Source organism: Macrobrachium nipponense, chromosome 35 (genome assembly GCF_015104395.2).
Source record: "Macrobrachium nipponense isolate FS-2020 chromosome 35, ASM1510439v2, whole genome shotgun sequence".
Taxonomy (NCBI): Eukaryota; Metazoa; Arthropoda; class Malacostraca; order Decapoda; family Palaemonidae; genus Macrobrachium; species Macrobrachium nipponense.
This window is the reverse complement of record NC_061096.1, coordinates 51177866-51197213: the sequence shown is the minus strand read 5'-3', so window position 1 is coordinate 51197213 and position 19348 is coordinate 51177866. Positions and strand designations below refer to the sequence as shown.

Genomic DNA, 19348 nt, shown 5'->3' with positions numbered 1-19348 from the left:
CTTACTACCTTTGTTGGGTAAAAATTTCCTTACCGAGGAAGTTAAACAGATCCTGCGTCGCCTTCTGAGTTAGGGAAAGCGAAATATCCTTGATAATATCCGCAGGAAACAATTGCTCCTAGCTAAAGTGGGGAAAAAAGCATTCAATTCGGATTTCTGGGCGTTAGAAACGCCCTTAGCAGCAAAAGAGCATAGGAGTGACCTTTTCTTTAAAACTCCTGCGTAAAAAGAGATGCCAATTCATTCGCTCCATCCCTTAAGGCTTTGTCCATGCAGGACATAATACTGCTTGGGAGTTGAGAAGCCGTTGCTTCATTATCTTCCACTGTTCGTCCCAGAGCTCCCAAGGACCAATCAGAAATTAAAAACCTCGAAGGTCCGGAAAATCCCTTTCAAGAGATGATCTAATTCTGATGGAGACCACCACACTTTGGCCGAATTCAAGGCATGTCGTGGCAACTGTCCACAATGTTGGAAAAATCCCCCTGGGAGGAGGCAGGCACTCCCATGGCCGAGATTTTCCCCTGTCGCATACCAAATTCCGGACTTCGATGCCAATTTGGCAGGAGGGAAAGAGAACACAGTCTTGCCCGCTTCCCTCTTTTCTTCAACCACGTATCAATTCTTTGAAGAGCCTTCTTAGCCGTAATCGACTTCATCTTCAAAAACGAGGACTTCTTCGGAGTTTTATTCTTGGAGAATTGAGAAGGGTGATGTCGGAGCTGCAGGCTGAAAATCCCTCCAAAAACAAAAAGTGAAAGAAGGCAATTCGTCAATTTCTTATAACTGAAGAAGGTGCTTCATCTTCTTTTTCTTCCTCAGATTCTAAGTCTTCTATTTCCTCTTCTGCCGAAGAACACATCCTGTAAACCCAGGTCTTGCTGCAGAAAATCTTCTCCAACCTCGCGTGAAGAAAACCTGCTCCTGCCGCCTGCGTCCTGCGTCCTTCTGAGCTCCGAGGTTGCGTCCTGCGTCCTGTTCCGGAAGCTTGCGTCCTGCGTCCTGCTCCGAAAACTTGCGTCCTGCTTCTGTTCTCTTAACTTGCGTCCTGCGTCCTGCTCCCGTAACTTGCGTCCTACCCGAGACTCCCGAAGCCTGACGAGAAGGCGGCCAACCATCATGCGTCCTCTTAGACGACTTGACTGGGAGAGATGCTCCTTACGCCTTGTAGGAGGAAGTTCCGATGTGTTCCCCACGATTTAACCAAATCGCTAACCTTCCTTGCATCTCTTCAAGGAAGTTCCTAGTCTCTGCTTCCTGGCGTGACGTCTGAGCAAGCGGAGAACAAAAGACGTAGACGGATCATCAACACGAGAAACTCGATCTTGAGTTCTACGATAAGGGGAAGATATCGGAGAGACTGCTCCGTATTCCGAAGGAGAGCTCCTATCCCGAACCGTCGTCCACATGAGGTCTTGCGTCTTGTCCTTGACTTAAAGGATCTCCTCCTTTTAATCGGAACCACCTCTTCCTCATCACTAGAAGAGAAAATCTCGGGACTACTCCACCTGTTCTTGCGGGTAACGCTCATCTTGAGAAGACGTAGGTCTATGCGTCCTCTTCAGAGGACGCGAAACTTCCGCATAACGTCCATACCTGCCTGACGCAGCACTATCTGTCGCGGAAAGACAACTTCCCAGTGTCGCCTTTTCTATGGCGCACTGCTGCAGCCTGGGACGCAACAGGACTGCCTGAAGGGACGACTGATCGTAAGGGAACCCTCTCGCCTCCCTTCGACTGTCGACATGCCTTCTCCCTTGGGTCTGGGGAGCTTGGCAGAGGTCTAGGTCTAGGAGCACGAGTGAGACGATCAGCCGCCCCGCCCCTCCACTACACTGACACTTTCAATCGTAACCCACTTTGTCTGTAAGACGCTGAATCTGATCGCCCATTGACGCAAGGGCGGCAAACACTTTCACAATATTAGTATCCTCAGAAACAGCAGCGGGCGCAGGAGAGACCTGAGGAGAAGGATTAACAACCTTCTACTTGGGAAGAAGGGGGAGAAATAACAGAATTATTCAAGGCCTTACTAGAAGAACCTGACCTCTCACATCCGAGACACCGATCTTCTTACTCTATCCTTTTCTTTTAAGTCTCTCAACATATTTGGTGAAAGTCTTCCATTCTTTCTCATTTAAACTTTCACACTCATTACATCTATTGTCCCCAAGTACACAAACCTCTCTACACTTCTTACATAGTGTGTGAGGGTCTACCGAAGCTTTCGGTAGTCTCACCTTACCACCCTTCTTTCATACACACTCGAATACTATACCAGATCAGACATTCTAATAACTTCCAATCGCGATTGCCAATCCACTTTCCAATAACGATACCCAATAAACCATCCAAGTACAGCGAAAGTCAGCTAACGAGTTTTCGAATTCTAGCAGGGAAACCAACAACGATGTTGCCGGTTCAGTGGCAGAAAAAACTTCTGACGAAAATGGGAATGATTCCGAGCACCAGCGCCACGGGAGCGGGGTGGTGATCACCTGAACTACCAGTGATCTAGCGGTTGCCACGAGTTTTGAAAATTCTGCCAGTGCGAACAGAGAATATAGCTATATATATACCTGCCAGGTAAGTGTCATACATGAAAACAGGTGTTTTCAGTACCGGCGACAGAAAATTTATGAATAGAAAATGGGAATGGTTCCTGATACCCGCCTCCCAGCGGCGGGAATGGGTACTAACCACCTGGCCGACCACTGCGTGTGTCGGAAGTTTTTTTAAATTCTGTCGGACTTCAGAAAATACAGCTATATATATACCTGCCAGGTAAGTGTCATGCATAAAACCAAGTATTTGTTGGTGATAAGTAATGTCACATTTCACCTAGGGGAGGCATCAGTTTCACTTTGTAATTCCCAATTCTAGTCTATCAATTCAATGCAGACATAACATGGGTCCTGTGTATTCACATCTACCTTGTACCCAATATGACCACCACCTGTTAAAGTCTCAGTACTCGTCTTTCTCAGTAGTTTCTTCCTTGGTTATCAGAGCATACCGAAACCTTCCTCCTAACTTATTCTCACCACTGTTTTGGCGACCTGATCAATCATTTTCACACCAGTGGTATTTACAGTTTCCATAAGATTAGTAGTCACTGTATTTTTACTAGAAGCTTCATGCTACCATGCATTTCCTTCCTGGTCTCTCTGTTATCCAGGTAAACAAACTTGTACATTTTCTTCAAAGGGTTAACCAACTAAGTAGTATAAAAATAGGGCTATGAGTCAAGAAACCTTTTTTTTTTTGTATGTATTGTTAGTTACCTCTAGATGAGGGAGAACCCACATCCCTACCTTTTGAATCTCCCTCCCAAGTGCTTTGGTGTTTCCATCCCAAAGGATCCAAAGCAGATTCTTACCACTGTCATTTCAGATCTATGGCAGGAAATATTGAAAATATTAGTCTCTCAGCATATCAGCTGAACTAAATTACGTACTTAATTTACCTTCCTCTAAGAAGCCAGCAGGTGCTACATACTTGCAAATAAATAAAACCATGCTGTTTCACAGCCACAATCCCATTAAAACATTTCTTATCCTAGAGGCTTCAAAGAGCAATTCACTGGCTTCATTTCAACCAGTAAACTTACCTAACATTCCTCCAAGCAGCATACCAATTGAGCGCGCAGTAAAAATATGAAATGCAGTATCTACTTCCACTCCCATCCCAACTTCCAATCTTATCAGTGGGCTTCCACTGACAGAAACACAGAGACCCTGAAAATAATGAAAAATATAAAATAATCTAACAGTTCTTGTGTTGTGTTTCCTGATACAATCCTTCTCTTTTCAAGAAAGCCATGACACTCCATTTCTCCATTTGGTCAGACAAACTCAGTCTAGTAATTTTTTAAAAGAAGTAATAGGAATTAGAACAAGTGACAAATGTTCACAGTAGAGTACCTGACTCCCAGTCTGCTAAAGACAAAACTAGAGCTGAAGTCACACGGCTAATTTATTTATTTTTTTATTTTACGATGCTTTAACACCAAAGAAGACACAAAAAGTTTTTCACATTTTGGACTCTGAAGGAACATTTTTTATAGAACATATACAATACTAATACTCTCCCAACACGTTCCATCAATTCATCCCTAGTTTGACATACTGGCGTAAGCCATTTTCATTCTTCAGTCTGAGAAAATAGCCTTCCAAGGTTTCGACACTATTCAGAGCTTTTAATTAGCTCATCTCTTGATTAAATTATTCTGGAAAATCTAACAATGCAGACAGCTCAAATTTTGATGTCACAGAATATAAAAACTTGAAATACTTTGCCTGGAAAACTCCAAAACTTTTATAAAATGGTATAAGGCGGTTCATCAAAACAAGGACGAATTAGGAAAATACTAGACAGCCTTTTTCTTCATTTCCTCCTGTACATGCCAGACACAGGAGACATTTTTTGGCTGAAAGATGACACAGAGGCAACTTGAAGTTGTGCTACCAAAATTGGCTACTTAGGGTAAAATCTTGCAGAAAGATGAAAAAAGATGAATGAAATTGTCCACTTTTATTGCACCTTATGTCATGATGTGAAAATTCTATGTAAGGAAGAAGCAAGTTTCTCAACTTGGTAAACCTACTTCTCATAATCTATTCAATATTAGTAGCAATTTTGCATTTGGTTTGCCTGAAACAGGTTCATTGGCTTTAACGAAAGTATAAATATTAGTTACTGGTTTGAAAGCCCAATTTCTAAGTCCAGTAAGATTTACCATATGCTTAAGAAACAGGAAAAATCCATTAAAAATTAAATCCTAGCCTATGATATTTTCTTGCTACGATATAAGTACAGTAGACCCCCTATTCGCAGAGGATGGGTACCAGATGCCCTGCGAATAGCTCAAATCTGCAAATACTTAAATCCCCTCTAAAAATGCTTTGAACTGCCTAATTTGATTGTTAAAACACAAAAGAACCCTAAAAAATACTTATACGTACCTGAGTTTTTTAATAGTTTTATTACAAAAAGTGCATTTAGACACGAAAATTATATGAAAATACAGTAATCTGTACATATATTTCCCAGTGAAAAATACCACATATAGGCAAATTTTCCACCAATAATGGGTATATAAGGTCCACAGAAAAATCTGCGAAAAGATGGGGTCAACTATATATATGTAACAGGAAAATTCCTGGGTGAGTTACCAGCACAGTAAGTTAGATAATTTTAGTTTAAAAATTATATAAGTACTTTACTTCACAGATACTAGTAGTACATATACATATATTTTCATTGTTGACAAAATTATAAATAAACTTTCTTCATTAGCTTCAACTATCAATACTAATCACTTACCAGTCCAATAAATGCTATACACAGAAACACTGTTCTGATGAACAACATAAATGTTGGCAGAAAACCAACTGTTGACTGCTGACGTGATCTAGGCATCTTTCCTCCCAAAAGACCTGCCTGATCAAAAACAATATCTTCTTCAAAGGGATCATTATCTTCTGTATGGTCTGCCATGGTATCTAATCGCTTGAACTGACGATAAATTGTGAAGATGGTATGTGACCTAAGTTTCCAAATTACAGGCCTCTGAAAATGATGATAAATCACAGGCATTTAGAATTTTCTTCTCTCAGTAACTGAATTAGTATATTAAATAAAGTAACTTAACAGTAGTAAACATTTTCACAATCAATCTTCATTTTACATATGTCAAACAAACCAAGGCCTTTAGATTCTTTGATTCATAATACAAGTATGCATAAATACTTAGCAAAGCATAAAGATAACCATACAGAAAACCCTACACTGTTCCCTTATATACCTATCTTGGCTGCACCCTCATGCTTATGAGTAATAAGGCTTTCTGTTCTTGCACATCTCCCATGCCATCCAGCCAACACTTTCTTGGTCTCCCTCTCCTCCTTCTTCCCCAACCACTCATTGTCCATCTCTCCATGCAACGAAAAACACTGATCCATTGTTTAATTCAATGTTAAAAACCTTTTCCTTGCATCTTTACCATCTCATCTTTTGAATCCACATACGTACTGTAATATAATTCTCTACACAACACAAAAAATTTACCTCCACAGTTTCTACCTTTTTTCTTTCATTTGCATCCAACATCCGCACTTCACTTCCATAATGGAGTCATAACAATCCTTTTGCAGAGCTCGGGCTACCTTCTCCATCCAAGTCTATATTTCCCTACCTCATTCATCCTACTATGATTAATTTTACTCCCAAACACCTATATAAAGCAATTACCTATATACTTATATTCTAATATTCACGCCATCTATCATAATACGTATTCTTATTGTGACTCATTTTCCAATATCTCTCTATTACAAGTTAATATCAGCCACTCCACAATTGCATCTAAAATTCCTATCTTTTTACTAAGTTCTTTCACCCTTCTAAGAAAAAAATTATACCATGGTGACAATATTACAATGGGCTCAGATAACGACATTCCGAGTTTATGACCCTCTTCAAAAATACACTCATAAAAAATAATTTCATGTGTTACAACGCATGTTCCAGGTTTACGACTCCGATGACTTCAATCTGATGGAAGAAATATATCCTCATAATGGCAAAATGGTCAAAATTTTGAGTTTTTTTTTAAATGAAAACTCCAAAAAATTGCGGGTAATGTTGTTACAAGACACCTAAAAGATTAAAAGTAAGGTTTTCTTACTATTTTCAAAGATAATGATATTGTTATGATACAATAAAGTTTTATGCATACTTACCTGGCAGGTATATATATAGCTGTATTTTCTGAAGTCGACAGAATTTAAAAAAAAATTCCGACACACGCAGTGGTCGGGCCAGGTGGTCGGTACCCATTCCCGCCGCTGGGAGGCGGTATCAGGAACCATTCCCATTTTCTATTCATAATTTTTATTTCCACTGTCCCCTGAGGGGAGGTGGGTGGGTACTTGAATATATATATATCTGCCAGTTAAGTATGAACAAACTTTATTGTATCATAACAATATCATTTTGCTCATGAACTTACCTGTCAGATATATATATATAGTTGAACCCCACCAGTTGGAGGTGGTGGGAAGGGACAGAATAGAAGGATTTTGGGACACAAATGCATGCAGATGATTTACATCTTGGTTCCCCCCTGTTAGCATAGCCGACTTCGTGATTACTGTCACCCAAGTCTGCTTCTGCTTTACTAGAGTTGCCAGCGAGGTAGAGACCTATGAAGCTGGTGCACTCCAGATGATCTGTCAACGGGGCGTGACCACAATGTGACTAGACCATATTGACCATACCATGAGGGCTAAGAAGTAAAATAAATATATTATATATAATTATATATCACCACCTGACCAACCTAGCCAAAGTTAATGTGTGTTAACTAAGGCTTCAGAGTTAAGAAGTCGCCGTTGTCAGCGACTCCACAACTAAATTAAGAGCTCTTCCTAACCATTTTCTACAGGATAGGATGAGTAGTACTTCTTGCCCCAAGATTGTGTCTGCAGACACGTATGGCCCTAGCGAGCAGCAGATCTCATATGCCATCTTCACATCTCGCAGGGAGTGTGAAGTGAACCCAGAGTTGCTTCGCTAAAACATGGTACTCGGATGTTGCTGAGTGCCATGCTCTGTTGAAATGCTTCCGAGGCCGCGCCCCTCACCTCGTGAGCATTCAGATAAAAAGCTTTCAAATCTTTGTGCAAACACAATGAAGGAGCATTTTTTGAAAGAACTCCTTAACCCTAAAACCAGGGTGTACTTCGATATGGCAAGTCTGGTCTTTTTCGGAACACTGCAGATTGCCCGACTGACTTCGACTTTCTTGATTTAAGTAGATAAAACTTGAGAGACCTGACAGGGCACAGGACTCTCTCTGGCTCCTGCCCACTAACTTGTGCCATCCTTGCTTCCAAGATCCTGGCCCAAGGACAAAAAGGGTTTCCATTCTTAGGCCATAACGAAAGGCTTAGAGAGCACACCTCCTTGTGTTCTCTAAAGCCAAAACTTGTGACGATGGCTTAAATCTCACTAACCCTCTTTGTCGTATCTAGGGTGGTTAGAAGAAGGCCTTCCATGATCACATACAAGAATTGTTAACAGGCAGGAGAGGTTCGAATGCTTTGACATCACGAACTTCAGACTACGTCTAAGTTCCATATTGAAAGCTTCGATCCGGAAATGCACAGTCTGTACTAAGTCAGGTGAACGACCAGTTGACCAGTCAGACGAATCAAGGACAGCAAGGCTGTACCCTGAAGACCAAAAGGCACTATTCTTAGCTGAAGGATGAGTGTCTGGACTGCCTGGGCGATTCAATCTAAGCAAACCTTGGGGGGGGGGGTATCAACGCAACCCAACGTCGTCCGCAATCGACTTCGTCAATAAGAAACTCAGGGCTACTATATGTCGCCTGATCTCGCACGAGTGTCTGACTCCGAGAAACAGGCGAGGCAAAAAGTAGATGGTGAGCTAGAATCGAGATTCCACAGACCTCAATGATCGTGAAGGTCTTTGTTGTTTGACAGATGCAAATCTGTCAAACAACATTCTCTGTTGTCTGTTCGCAATGGCAGAATTTTCAAAACTCTCGGCAACCGCTAGACCCACTGGTAGTTCAGGTGATCTCCCCCACGTTCCCGTGGCGCTGGTACTTGGAACTATTCCCGTTTTCCTCAGATTTTCTCTGAACCCTGTCTCCTGAGGGGAGGAGGGTGGGAATTTAATTATATATACCTGCCAGGTAAGTATGCATAAAACTTTATTGTATCATAACAATATCATTTTTATGCATGACACTTACCTGGCAGGTATATATAGCTGATTGACACATTTGGAGGTGGGTCACAGACAGCAACATCGTCATAATTCAAAAATTAACTAATTTTAAAATTATTTATTAAGTTCCTTACCTGCTAAGGTAGCTGACTTCGTAGGTCCTGCCTCTTAGCCTGCTAAACCTTAGTAGCTCTCAACTAGGATGTGACCTGTTTGTTGAGAAAGCTAATAACAAGGTGCTGAACAACTGGACGGGACAATTTGTTGGACAGGAAACCCTAGCCCTCTCTTACCAGGGGCATTCATGCTAGGATAAGTTAGACCACCTGAACCACACACAAAGCTAACGTAACACATTACACTTCACATACTGAAGAGGAAATAACCCTCTCAGACAACCATAAAAAGAACACCACTTAATTAAAATACTAGCATGTTAGTTAATCTATCGTTGCTGCCGTCGATCGAGACGATTCGTACGGACTTTTGCAATCCTGTAACGAACCTCTAGATGATCGTTACATTCTACGCCTGTTGTTATAATAGGCTCTTTTCTCGTAAACTCGAGCAGGGACCGAGAGAAGATACTTCTTAAGATATGAGAGAGCTGTGGAATATCAGAGTTGATGTGGACCACTGGTTCCAAAAACTCGTTTCGAGGACTGGAGGGACTACCGAATTGCATACTTCTTTTCAGATTAAGATCCAGGACATCTGAAAACACTATCCAGATGTCCGGCACCTTCTTTCTATCATGACGCACGAGAGATGTTCAGAATAATTCCTAGATCTTGAATAATATTTCAGTTTCCCGGTAGGAAAAAACTGTGGTCTGAATTGCAGTCTATTCGGGGAAACAAACTTCTCAGGAAGGAAATGTCCCCAGCAAGCTCATCCATTCCCTCCCGAGTATGCTTACTTCCCTATAAGGCTGCGCTTTGCCTAAGCAGGAGAGCATATAAAAGTGCAATGTTGCGGTAGACTCGTAGTTCTATACCGTGCGGTAACGAGCACCGAAAGGATTAAGAGATAACTTCTGTTGAACATAGTTAAAGGCAAAAGACTAATGTCAACGTTTATTCAATTCCACGTAAGAAATCCCCTCAATCTTAGGCTAAAGTCCGTGATTGTAGGACAGAGATACAGTTAGTCAGTCAATCCCGCAGGAGAGACTGTAACCTCCAGCACAGAGATACGGTTAGTCAGTCAATCCCAGCAGGAGAGAGAGACGTAACCTACAGCGCATGACAGCGCACGATCTGTTATCTGGTGGCTCGGTTGGAACTTGGACAGTCAGACACAGCAGCAGCCAGCAGCTTACGAACGTCGTCTCTTAACTTCATGTCTGGTTGCCAGCTACCCTATTCTACGAAGAAATAGGTGTTATTTTTTTTGAACAAAAAGAGACTCTCAAGCTGGTATAGTTTAAGCGAAACAGAAAACGCTAAATATATAGATGCGTTTGTGTCGTCAGAACACTACCATACAACGGTTAAAAGATAAATCGGAAAACTCCTGGAAGGCTGCAGGGAGTGACGATTAAATGTACTTAAAATAGTATACAATAGACCTCTCGGTTGCCATCCGAAGAGGTAACTACAGCAAGCGTGTATGACTTGAACCAAACCAGTAGTAAAATAACGCAAGGCAAAAAATTTTATTATATCACAATAAGTTTGTTCATACTTACCTGGCAGACATATATATAGCTGAATTCGGAAATACAGCTACAATACATATCTGACAGGCAAGTTTCATGAACAAAACTTAGAGAATCGAAGCAGACATCTCAAGCTTCTTAAGATACTGGACATAAGCGTTCATTGACGTAGTCTACAAGTCTATTTCTTGTACGAGTCTGCGAATGAGGAAGGAGAGCTCTTCCGAACCTTGTCCTTATTCGCTTACGCAATATCAAGTTAATGAGATGTTTGTCAATGAGAACTAACCCATTAACGGTACAGAGAGATATTTTGTCAATGAGGGGAGACCCACTTACTTGACAAAACGATAGTATATTGTCAATGGGGAAAGTCACTGAATTGACAAAACGTAATCCAGGAAGTCGAGCCTTTTATTTTTCGATTCCCGTCTCAAACAAGGAAGGGACAAGAATCCTGTTAAAAAGACTGGGCTTACGGTAGGTAGAAAAAAACGACGATGCTCAATCGGCATGGAAGTCTCGACTAGAAACTAACAAAATCTATCATCTGAAAACCCTTTCAGATGGTCTAAAAAGCTTTAAATTTATTGGCAGTATGGCAAAGGAAGTCTTGTCTTGCGCTTTCCTGAAGAGCGTCCTTTTGATGAGTGCCTTTGCAAGAATCCTACTGAACGTTTGCCGAAAATCCTGACGTTCAGGACGTCGAGCCTTTACATACCCGTAACTGTCTTATCTCAAAGTCTTGACTGAGGTAGAGAAAACGAGATCTTCCTTGAGCTTTCCTTAACTCCATCCAACCTTTGCGAAAAGCAATATAATATTGACAGAGACCTCTTGAATTCACGAAACCCGAGGTCTTGCTGGGTTTCGAAGACGAAGTTCGTTCACTTTCTGAGGCTCAAATCTTAAACAAGAGCTTGAAGAGTTCAACAGAAAAACGTTCTGGTGCGCGTCGGCGTCACTGGGCGAGGGACGCTCGGCACGGGTGCGCGCTCGGCGTCCACTGGCGAGGACGCTCGGCATCGGGTGCGCGTCGGGACTGACGAGGAGTCGGCGTCCACGGCGAGGACGCTCGGCGTCTGGTGCGCGTCGGCGGCCACTGGCGAGGACGCTCGGCGTCCACTGGTGAGTGCATCCATCCGAGCGTCCTGTTCAAGCCGATCGTCCAAATAAGCGTGCAGAAAAGCGTCACGCTCCTGACAGCGTCAAAACAAGCGAGAGAAACTGCCTTCTTTTTCCTATTTCTTGGTGGAAAGAAGTACACGTGATCAGGCAACTTTCGCCTTCTTACTTCTCACTGAAACACATAACGAGGGAGAAGGGACGTGAAGCGTCCTCTTCTAAAAAGCTTCTTAGAGGGCGCGAGTCCTTCCGAGAGCTCCAACCTTGTGCGGGGAGGACGCCTCGGAGGACGAGAAGCAATCCTTCCAGGATTCGTGCATGTGCACGCACTTTGGCAGTCTGGGTATTTTCATCAGAAACTGCCGAAGGCACGCCAGATCGGTGGGGTTCCCTGTAACCCTCCTTCGGCTTTCGACATGCCCTTCTCCTTGGTTCTGGGAGTTCGACAGAGGTCTAGACCTAGAGGCGTTATAAGGCCGATCTGACGCACCCTCCACTACACAAGGGGCACTGTCACTGCACTTAGCCACTTCACTATTGCTCTCTAAAGCAAACACTTTCGATTCTAAGTTACGAATCGAAATAGTATAAGATAAAGGGCAATAACCTCTACAGACACTGTTTTAGGGCCCGAAGGCAACATTACAGGGTTAGGCGTCAACAAAAACAGAAGTAGAACTCTTCACAACAATGAAGGAGAGCGATCACTTCTCGCAGACATAGTCATAACCCGTAGGCCATACTACAGCGTTAGGCAAAATAAAGTCTACCGGAAGGTTAGCAGTATCACTACCCCTGACTTTCGTAATTGATTAATAGCGTACATACTAAACAAACTTTTTCCTTACGGAATTAGACACGTTTATTCTGATTAATTGCGTCCATACGAATCATACTTTTTCCTTACGGAAATAGACATGTTTACTGATTAATTGCGCCCCCCAAGTGCGGAACTACCGAAGCTTTCGGTAGCCACACCCTATCTTTGCAGACAAACACCCTCTGAAACTAGCCTAACTAGATTCAGATATCTTATGCAAAAATGAATTAAATTCAAATCAATTTAAGATAGCGTATGCCTAGCCACAAATCCAAGTAAATAAATTAAAAGACAATTAGGATACTTAGCGGCAAATGAAGTTTCCAAAATCCTAAGCGGAGGTACTGAAAACAGGTGTTTTCAGTACCGGCGACAGAAATTTAGAATAGAAAAGGGAATGGTTCCTGATACCCGAAAACCTCCCCAGCGGCGGGAATGGGTTACTAACCACCCCTGGCGACCATGCGTGTGCGGAATTTTTTTTTTAAATTCTGTCGGACTTCCCAGAAAATACGCATATATATACTGCCAGGTAAGTGCAGATAAAAAACAGGTGTTTTCAGTACCGGCGACAGAAAATTTAGGAATAGAAAAGGGAATGGTTCCTGATACCCGCCTCCCAGCGGAATGGGTACTAACCACCTGCCGACCACTGCGTGTGTCGGAAGTTTTTTTTTAAATTCTGTCGGACTTCAGAAAAATACAGCTATATATAACCTGCCAGGTAAGTGTCAGCATAAAACAGGTGTTTTCAGACCGGCGACAGAAAATTTATGAATAGAAAATGGGAAGGTTCCTGATACCGCCTCCCGCGGCGGGATGGTAATAACCACCTGGCCGACCATGCGTGTGTCGGAGTTTTTTTTTAAATTTGTCACTTCAGAAAATACAGGTTAATATATATACCTGCCAGTAAGTGCATGCATCATTTTAGGCTTAAGACGATTTTCAGCTTATGACGAAGAGTCGGAATGGAATCCCAGGCATAAACCAGTGCCTGCCTGTACTACTACATATTCTATATCCCTACAAACTTCAACCCACTCTGAATATATGTACTCTGTACATTCCTTTGCTGTATTATTAACACCTTGAACATCATTTGTCTCTTATTTCTACTACTACTGTATTAGCTTTCTGTAGTTCTCTATCTACTGAACACTCAAATATTAAATAAAAAAATGATATTGTTATGTTACAATAAAGTTTCATACATACTTACCCTGGCAGATATATACATAGCTAAGACTCCGTCGTCCCGACAGAAATTCAAATTTCGCGCCACTCGCTACAGGTAGGTCAGGTGATCTACCGGCCTGCCCTGGCGGCAGTGGACTAGGAACCATCCCCGTTTTCTATCATATTTTCTCTCTTCCACCTGTCTCCTGCGGGGAGGCTGGGTGGGCCTTAATTGTATATATCTGCCAGGTAAGTATGTATGAAACTTTATTGTACATAACAATATCATTTTCATACAATCAACTTACCTGTCAGATATATACATAGCTGATTGGCACCCTTCGGTGGAGGGTAAGAGACAGCTACTATATGGAAATAGACAGGTAAACAACATATGTTGTAGGTATAAATAAAACCTTTGGTTCCTACCTGATAGGTGGTAGACTTCGTGGGTGTTTGCCCAGTAGTCTGCATCACCTCAAGAAAACTTTAGCGAGATATGTGATCTATGGCCAAGAGTCTTGTGGGTCTGCCGATGGGGTCTTACCCACTTACTCAGCAGAGCCTAAAAGGACTTTGTCAATGGGTGCTGATCCACTTATATGACAATACACCTTATGAAGGAGCACACAACCAATCCCGACCACCTGATCCTAACCATCTGTTAGAACTAAAGATTGTTACGAGTTATCCCCGAACTCGTCACAACAACCGTAACTCAAAACCACTACGCACACATACATAATTTTCAAAAAAAAAAAAAAAAAAATTATACTCAACTAATTGGATATGACAAGAATTCTCTTACTGAACAACATAGACGGCCGCCCGTGCTAGCCTAAGTCCTCCATTGTTCGAAGAGATTCGATCATATCCAAACAGAAGAAAAGTATATCATTTAAGGATTGGTGTCGGCTCCCGTACCCAGAATCGTATCTGCCGATACGATAGGACCTAGAGAAAAGCACTTCTCATACGTCACACGCACGTCTTTTCAAGTAATGAGATGCAAATACTGAGTTTGCATCTCCAATAATTGTATCTATAATGTTTTTAAGCGAAACTTATATCTTAAAACGAGAGACGTCGCAACCGCTCTTACTTCATGAGCTTTACTCTCAGTAGTTGTAATTGTTCGTCAGGACAGACCTTATGAGCGTCCGTAATGATGTTCTTACAAAGAACGCTAGAGCATTCTTGGACATCAGTCTTGTGGGGTCTTTTACCGCGCACCAAAGACCTTGTCTAGAGCCTCCCAACTGACGCTTCCTCTGAAGATAGAACTTCAGAGCTCTAACAGGGCATAGAGACCTCTCTGCTTCTCTGCCTACGAGACTCGACATTCCTTTGACTTCGAATGACCTAGGCCAGGGATTCGTGGGATTCTCGTTTTTCGCTAAAAACAGGGTCTTAAACGAGCAAATAGCCGAGTCTCCTTGAATCCTACTTTATCCTGCAGAGCTTGTAACTCACTAATTCTTTTTGTTTGCCGTCGCTAATGATAAAAGGAATAGGCATTTTCTAGTTATGTCTCTAAATGATGCCAGATGCGGAGGCTCGAATCTATCCGAAGACAGATATTTGAGGACTACGTCCAAGTTCCAGTTCGGAAGGTACTGGTTCCTTAGACTTTGAAGTCTCAAAAGATCTTATGAGATCGTGGAGATCTTTGTTATTTGCCAGATCTAATCCTCTGTTCCTGGAATACAGCCGAGAGCATACTTCTGTATCCCTTTATTGTGGATACGGCTAGATGAGATTTTACTCTCAGGAATAGCAGAAATCAGCAATTTCCGCTATAGAGGTAGTAGAGGAGGAGGACAACTTCTTGGCTCTACACCACCTTCTAAAAGACCTCCACTTCGACTGGTATACTTTCGTAGTGGAGGTTCTGCGAGCTCTCGCGATCGCGCTTGCCACTTCGCGAGAAAAGCCTCTCGCTCTGACAAGTCTTTCGATAGTCGAAAGGCAGTCAGAGCGAGAGCGGGGAGGTTTTGATGGTACCTCTTGAAGTGTGGTTGTTTGAGAAGATCCGTCCTTCCTGGTAGGGATCTTGGAAAGTCTACGATCCACTCTACCACCTCCGTGAACCATTCCTGGGCCGGCCAAAAGGGGGTCTATTAATGTCATCCTCGTCTCTTTTGACGCCACAAACTTTTTCATTACTAACCCAGGATTTTGAATGGGGGAAAAGCGTAAACGTCCACTCGAGACCAGTTTTAGCAGGAAGGCGTCTACCATAATCGCTCTTTGGATCTTCCACGACCGAGCAAAACACTGGGAGTCTTTTTGAAATGTATGTTGCGAAGAGAATCCACATGAGGAGTTCCCCACAGAGACCAGAGATCGAGACACACTTCCTCGTGCAGAGTCCATCTGTATGAAGGAACTGGTTCCTCCTGCTGAGCCTGTCCGCCCTCACATTCCTTACTCCCTGTACGAACCTTGTCAGCAGGGAGATGTTCCTGTGAGACGTTCCAAAAGTAATAGGTCTCTCGTGAGTTCGTAAAGGAACGAGGAGTGTGTCCCCCCTCCCTGTTCCGAATGTAGGCAAGTGCGGTGGTGTTGTCCACGTTTACTTGCACTACCTTGTCTCTCACCAGAGGTTCTAGGCTCTTCAAGGCCAGGTGTACGGCGAAGAGCTCTTTGCAGTTTATGTGCCAGGACACCTGTGCTGGTTCCCAGGTGCCTGACACTTCCTCTGAGCCTAATGTCGCTCCCCAACCTCTCTCCGACGCGTCGGAGAACAACACTAGGTCTGGGTTCTGTGTTCTTAGAGAGATCCCTTTGTTCTCTTCCAGAGTAGCAACCACACTGTAGGTGTGCCTTTATCTCCACTGGAATGGGAAAAAACGTCCGACAGTTGTCCGGTTTTCCAGCTCCAAGACTTCTTGAGGAAGAAGTTGAAGTGGACGGATATGAAGTCTTCCTAGCGGGAAGAACTGTTCCAGCGAGGGAAAGCGTCCCCAGAAGGCTCAACCATTCCCCTCGCTGACGTTTGTTGCTTCTCTAAGAAGAGAGAGATTATCCTCAAACCTTTTGCGGTTCTCTCTTGCGAAGGAAAAAAAAACTCGAAAACCCCGAGAATCCATCCGAATCCCCAGATAGACTAGGTCTTGTCTGGGGGGTGGGGGTCAGTTGAGACTTCTCGAGGTTCACAAGCAATCCCAACGCCTTGGTCAAAATCCAGAGTTAACTTTAGGTCCTCCAAGCACTGTCTCTCCGATCTGGCCCTGATGAGCCAGTCGTCTAGATACATAGAGACATTCACTCCCTTGAGATGAAGAAATCTCGCCACATTCCTCATCAGGCTTGTGAAGACCTGAGGAGCTGTGGACAGGCCGAAACACAAGGCTCTGAACTGAAAGATCCTTCCCCCCGTCATGAAACGGAGGTACTTCTTCGACGAAGGGTGGATCGGGACGTGAAAGTAGGCGTCCTGGAGATCTAGAGACACCATCCAATCTCCTTGTCGTAATGACGCTAGGACTGAAGCAGAAGTCTCCATGGAGGAACTTCTCCTTCTGAACAAATTTGTTCAGAGCGCTGACGTCTAGTACTGGTCTCCAGCCTCCCGAGGCTTTCGCCACTAGAAAAAGGCGATTGTAAAAACCCCGGGGAGTTTTGATCCAGTACTAGTTCTATTGCACTCTTGTCCCACATTTGTTCCACCATCGATCGAAGAGTATCCCTCAGCACAGGGTCCTTGTACTTGGCTGATAGTTCCCTTGGTATTGACGTTAGGGGCGGCAGTATTCAGGAAAGGGATACGATATCCTTCCTTATGATATTCAATGAAGACGCGTCTGCGTCTATCAGTGTCCAGGCCTCACGAATTCCAGGAGCCTGGCACCTACTGGTGCTTGGAGGAGAAATGTTCATTTTCCCTTTTTAAAGGGACGAAAGGCGGACCTACCTCTCTTCTCTGGAGCCTTCCTTCTTGCGGGAGGTCTGGAGATCGGACCACCTCGAAAGGGCTGCATAGAAGAGCTAGGTTCTTTCTTGTCAGAAACTAAAGCAGGTTTCTTCTTCCTAGCCGACTGCGTCAGAAGATCCTGCGTCGCCTTCTCAGTTAAAGAGTGAGCCACGTCCTTCACTAACTGAGAAGGGAACAAATAGTCAGACAGAGGTGCATACAGCAGAGCTGCCCTCTGAGCATGCGAGACTGCCTTTGTTAAGAAGGCGCCATACACCGTCCTTTTCTTCAAAAGACCTGCTCCAAATAATGAAGAGACTTCAAAAGATCCATCCTGTACCGCTTTGTCGATGCAAGACAAAATGCATAACAGGGCTTCAGGTTCGATTCCCTGTGAATCGTGAGCTTTCTTGGACATCACCCCAAGGGACCAATCTAAGAAGTTGAAGACTTCCAATACATGGAAAAGTCCCTTGAGGAGATGATCCAGTTCTGAAATACTCATGTGATACGAGCAGAATTAAGACTTGGACGCCTTGAAGCGTCAACTAACGTCGAAAAATCTGCATCTGTTTGTAGAAGGGAGAGCGTACCCATATCCTCCCCGTCTTGTACCATAGCCTCTTTTCCCAGCTAACCTTGCTGGAGGCATGCAAAATACTGTCTTGACTAAGTCTTCTTCGACTTCATCCAGGAGTCTAAGGCGTGTAAAGCCCGCTTCATCGAGATGGTGGGCTTCATCTTCAGAAAAGACGAGGGCTTCTTCGCCTTCGCACTCGAAAAGAGCGAGCGCGGAGAAGGAGGAGCAGCCGGAGTCAACTCGTCTCCGTATTCCTCCAGAAGCAGGGTAGTCAACACCTTATAGTTGGACAAGCCCTCTCTTCCATGATCGTCATCATCCGAGTTTTCCTCCAACTCGGGATAATCCGTTCTCCTTTCTGAACTTTCCTCTTCTGGAGGAGACAAACTCCTGATAGGAGAGGGGCTAAGGGAATGAAAGTCTTTCCTTTTTCCCGTTTTGATCGACTTGGAAGGCGTCACAACCTGCGGCTTCTCTTGCGCTTTAGAAGACGTCTTGTATGACGCTTCCCGCTCTCCGAGCGTCATGTATGACGTCTCTTGTTGACGTCTTGATGACGCTTCGCGTCTGGAAGACGCTTCGCTCTCTAAGGGCTTCCTACTCGGCGTCACAATCTTGGACGGAGCGTCACGTCTAAGATCCGCTTGAAATGACGCTTCACTTCTAAAAGACGTCTTTCGTTTCTCTTGTCTTACAACACTCTCGTCAGCCCCCGTTCTTCGAGCAGGTGCGAGAGGACGAGACTTCTTAATTGGAAGCGTCACGTCCTTCCGACGGGGCGCTAAAACTCCCACAAGAGATGACAGTTGTTCCTGAACCGCCATGATGATCTTTCTTGACGCTTCTCCCACGTCTAGTGCATGACGTCTCTCGTCATCACTCGGGGAAGAAGCCTGATGGGGTACTTCCTCGTAAGCGTCAGGTGACGCTGACGCCACCTTCGCTTTCTTAATAGCAGACGGGGCGTCATCCGAGAAGCGCTCTGGACTCGAATCAATGTCTTGCTTCATATGACGCTTCAGCGGTCTCGATAAGTTCGACTCCTTCCACCCTCGTTTAGGTGAGGGAGAGGGAGAGGACGAGAAACACTCGCGAAGGACGCTTTTCCTATAGCGCCCTTGAGCTGGCTGCCATGAAGCAGAGCTAGCTGAAGGGACGTCTGACCGTTGGGGATTCCCCACGACCCCCTTAAGGCTTTCGACTTTCCTTCTCCTCTGGGCATGTGAGCTTGGAAGAGGTCTAGGCCTGGGAGCGTCGCAGGGACGATCAAACGCCCCCTCCACAACACTGGGAGAACTCACTTCACTG

At 43.9% G+C, this 19348-nt stretch overlaps 1 protein-coding gene across 6 annotated transcripts in view; it reads right to left on the bottom strand.

Moving 5' to 3' along the window:
• LOC135208758 (uncharacterized) overlaps positions 1-19348 on the bottom strand; it is a 65337-nt gene that overhangs the window by 16714 nt on the left and 29275 nt on the right. For all 6 annotated transcript variants that reach the window (XM_064241265.1, XM_064241263.1, XM_064241267.1 and 3 more), the window contains 2 exons: positions 5326-5571; positions 3611-3737 (listed from right to left, as the gene is read on the bottom strand). In XM_064241265.1, coding sequence (XP_064097335.1) covers positions 3611-3737; positions 5326-5499 — 301 coding nt within the window. In that variant the 5' untranslated portion in view covers positions 5500-5571. The remainder of the gene's footprint in view (positions 1-3610; positions 3738-5325; positions 5572-19348) is intronic.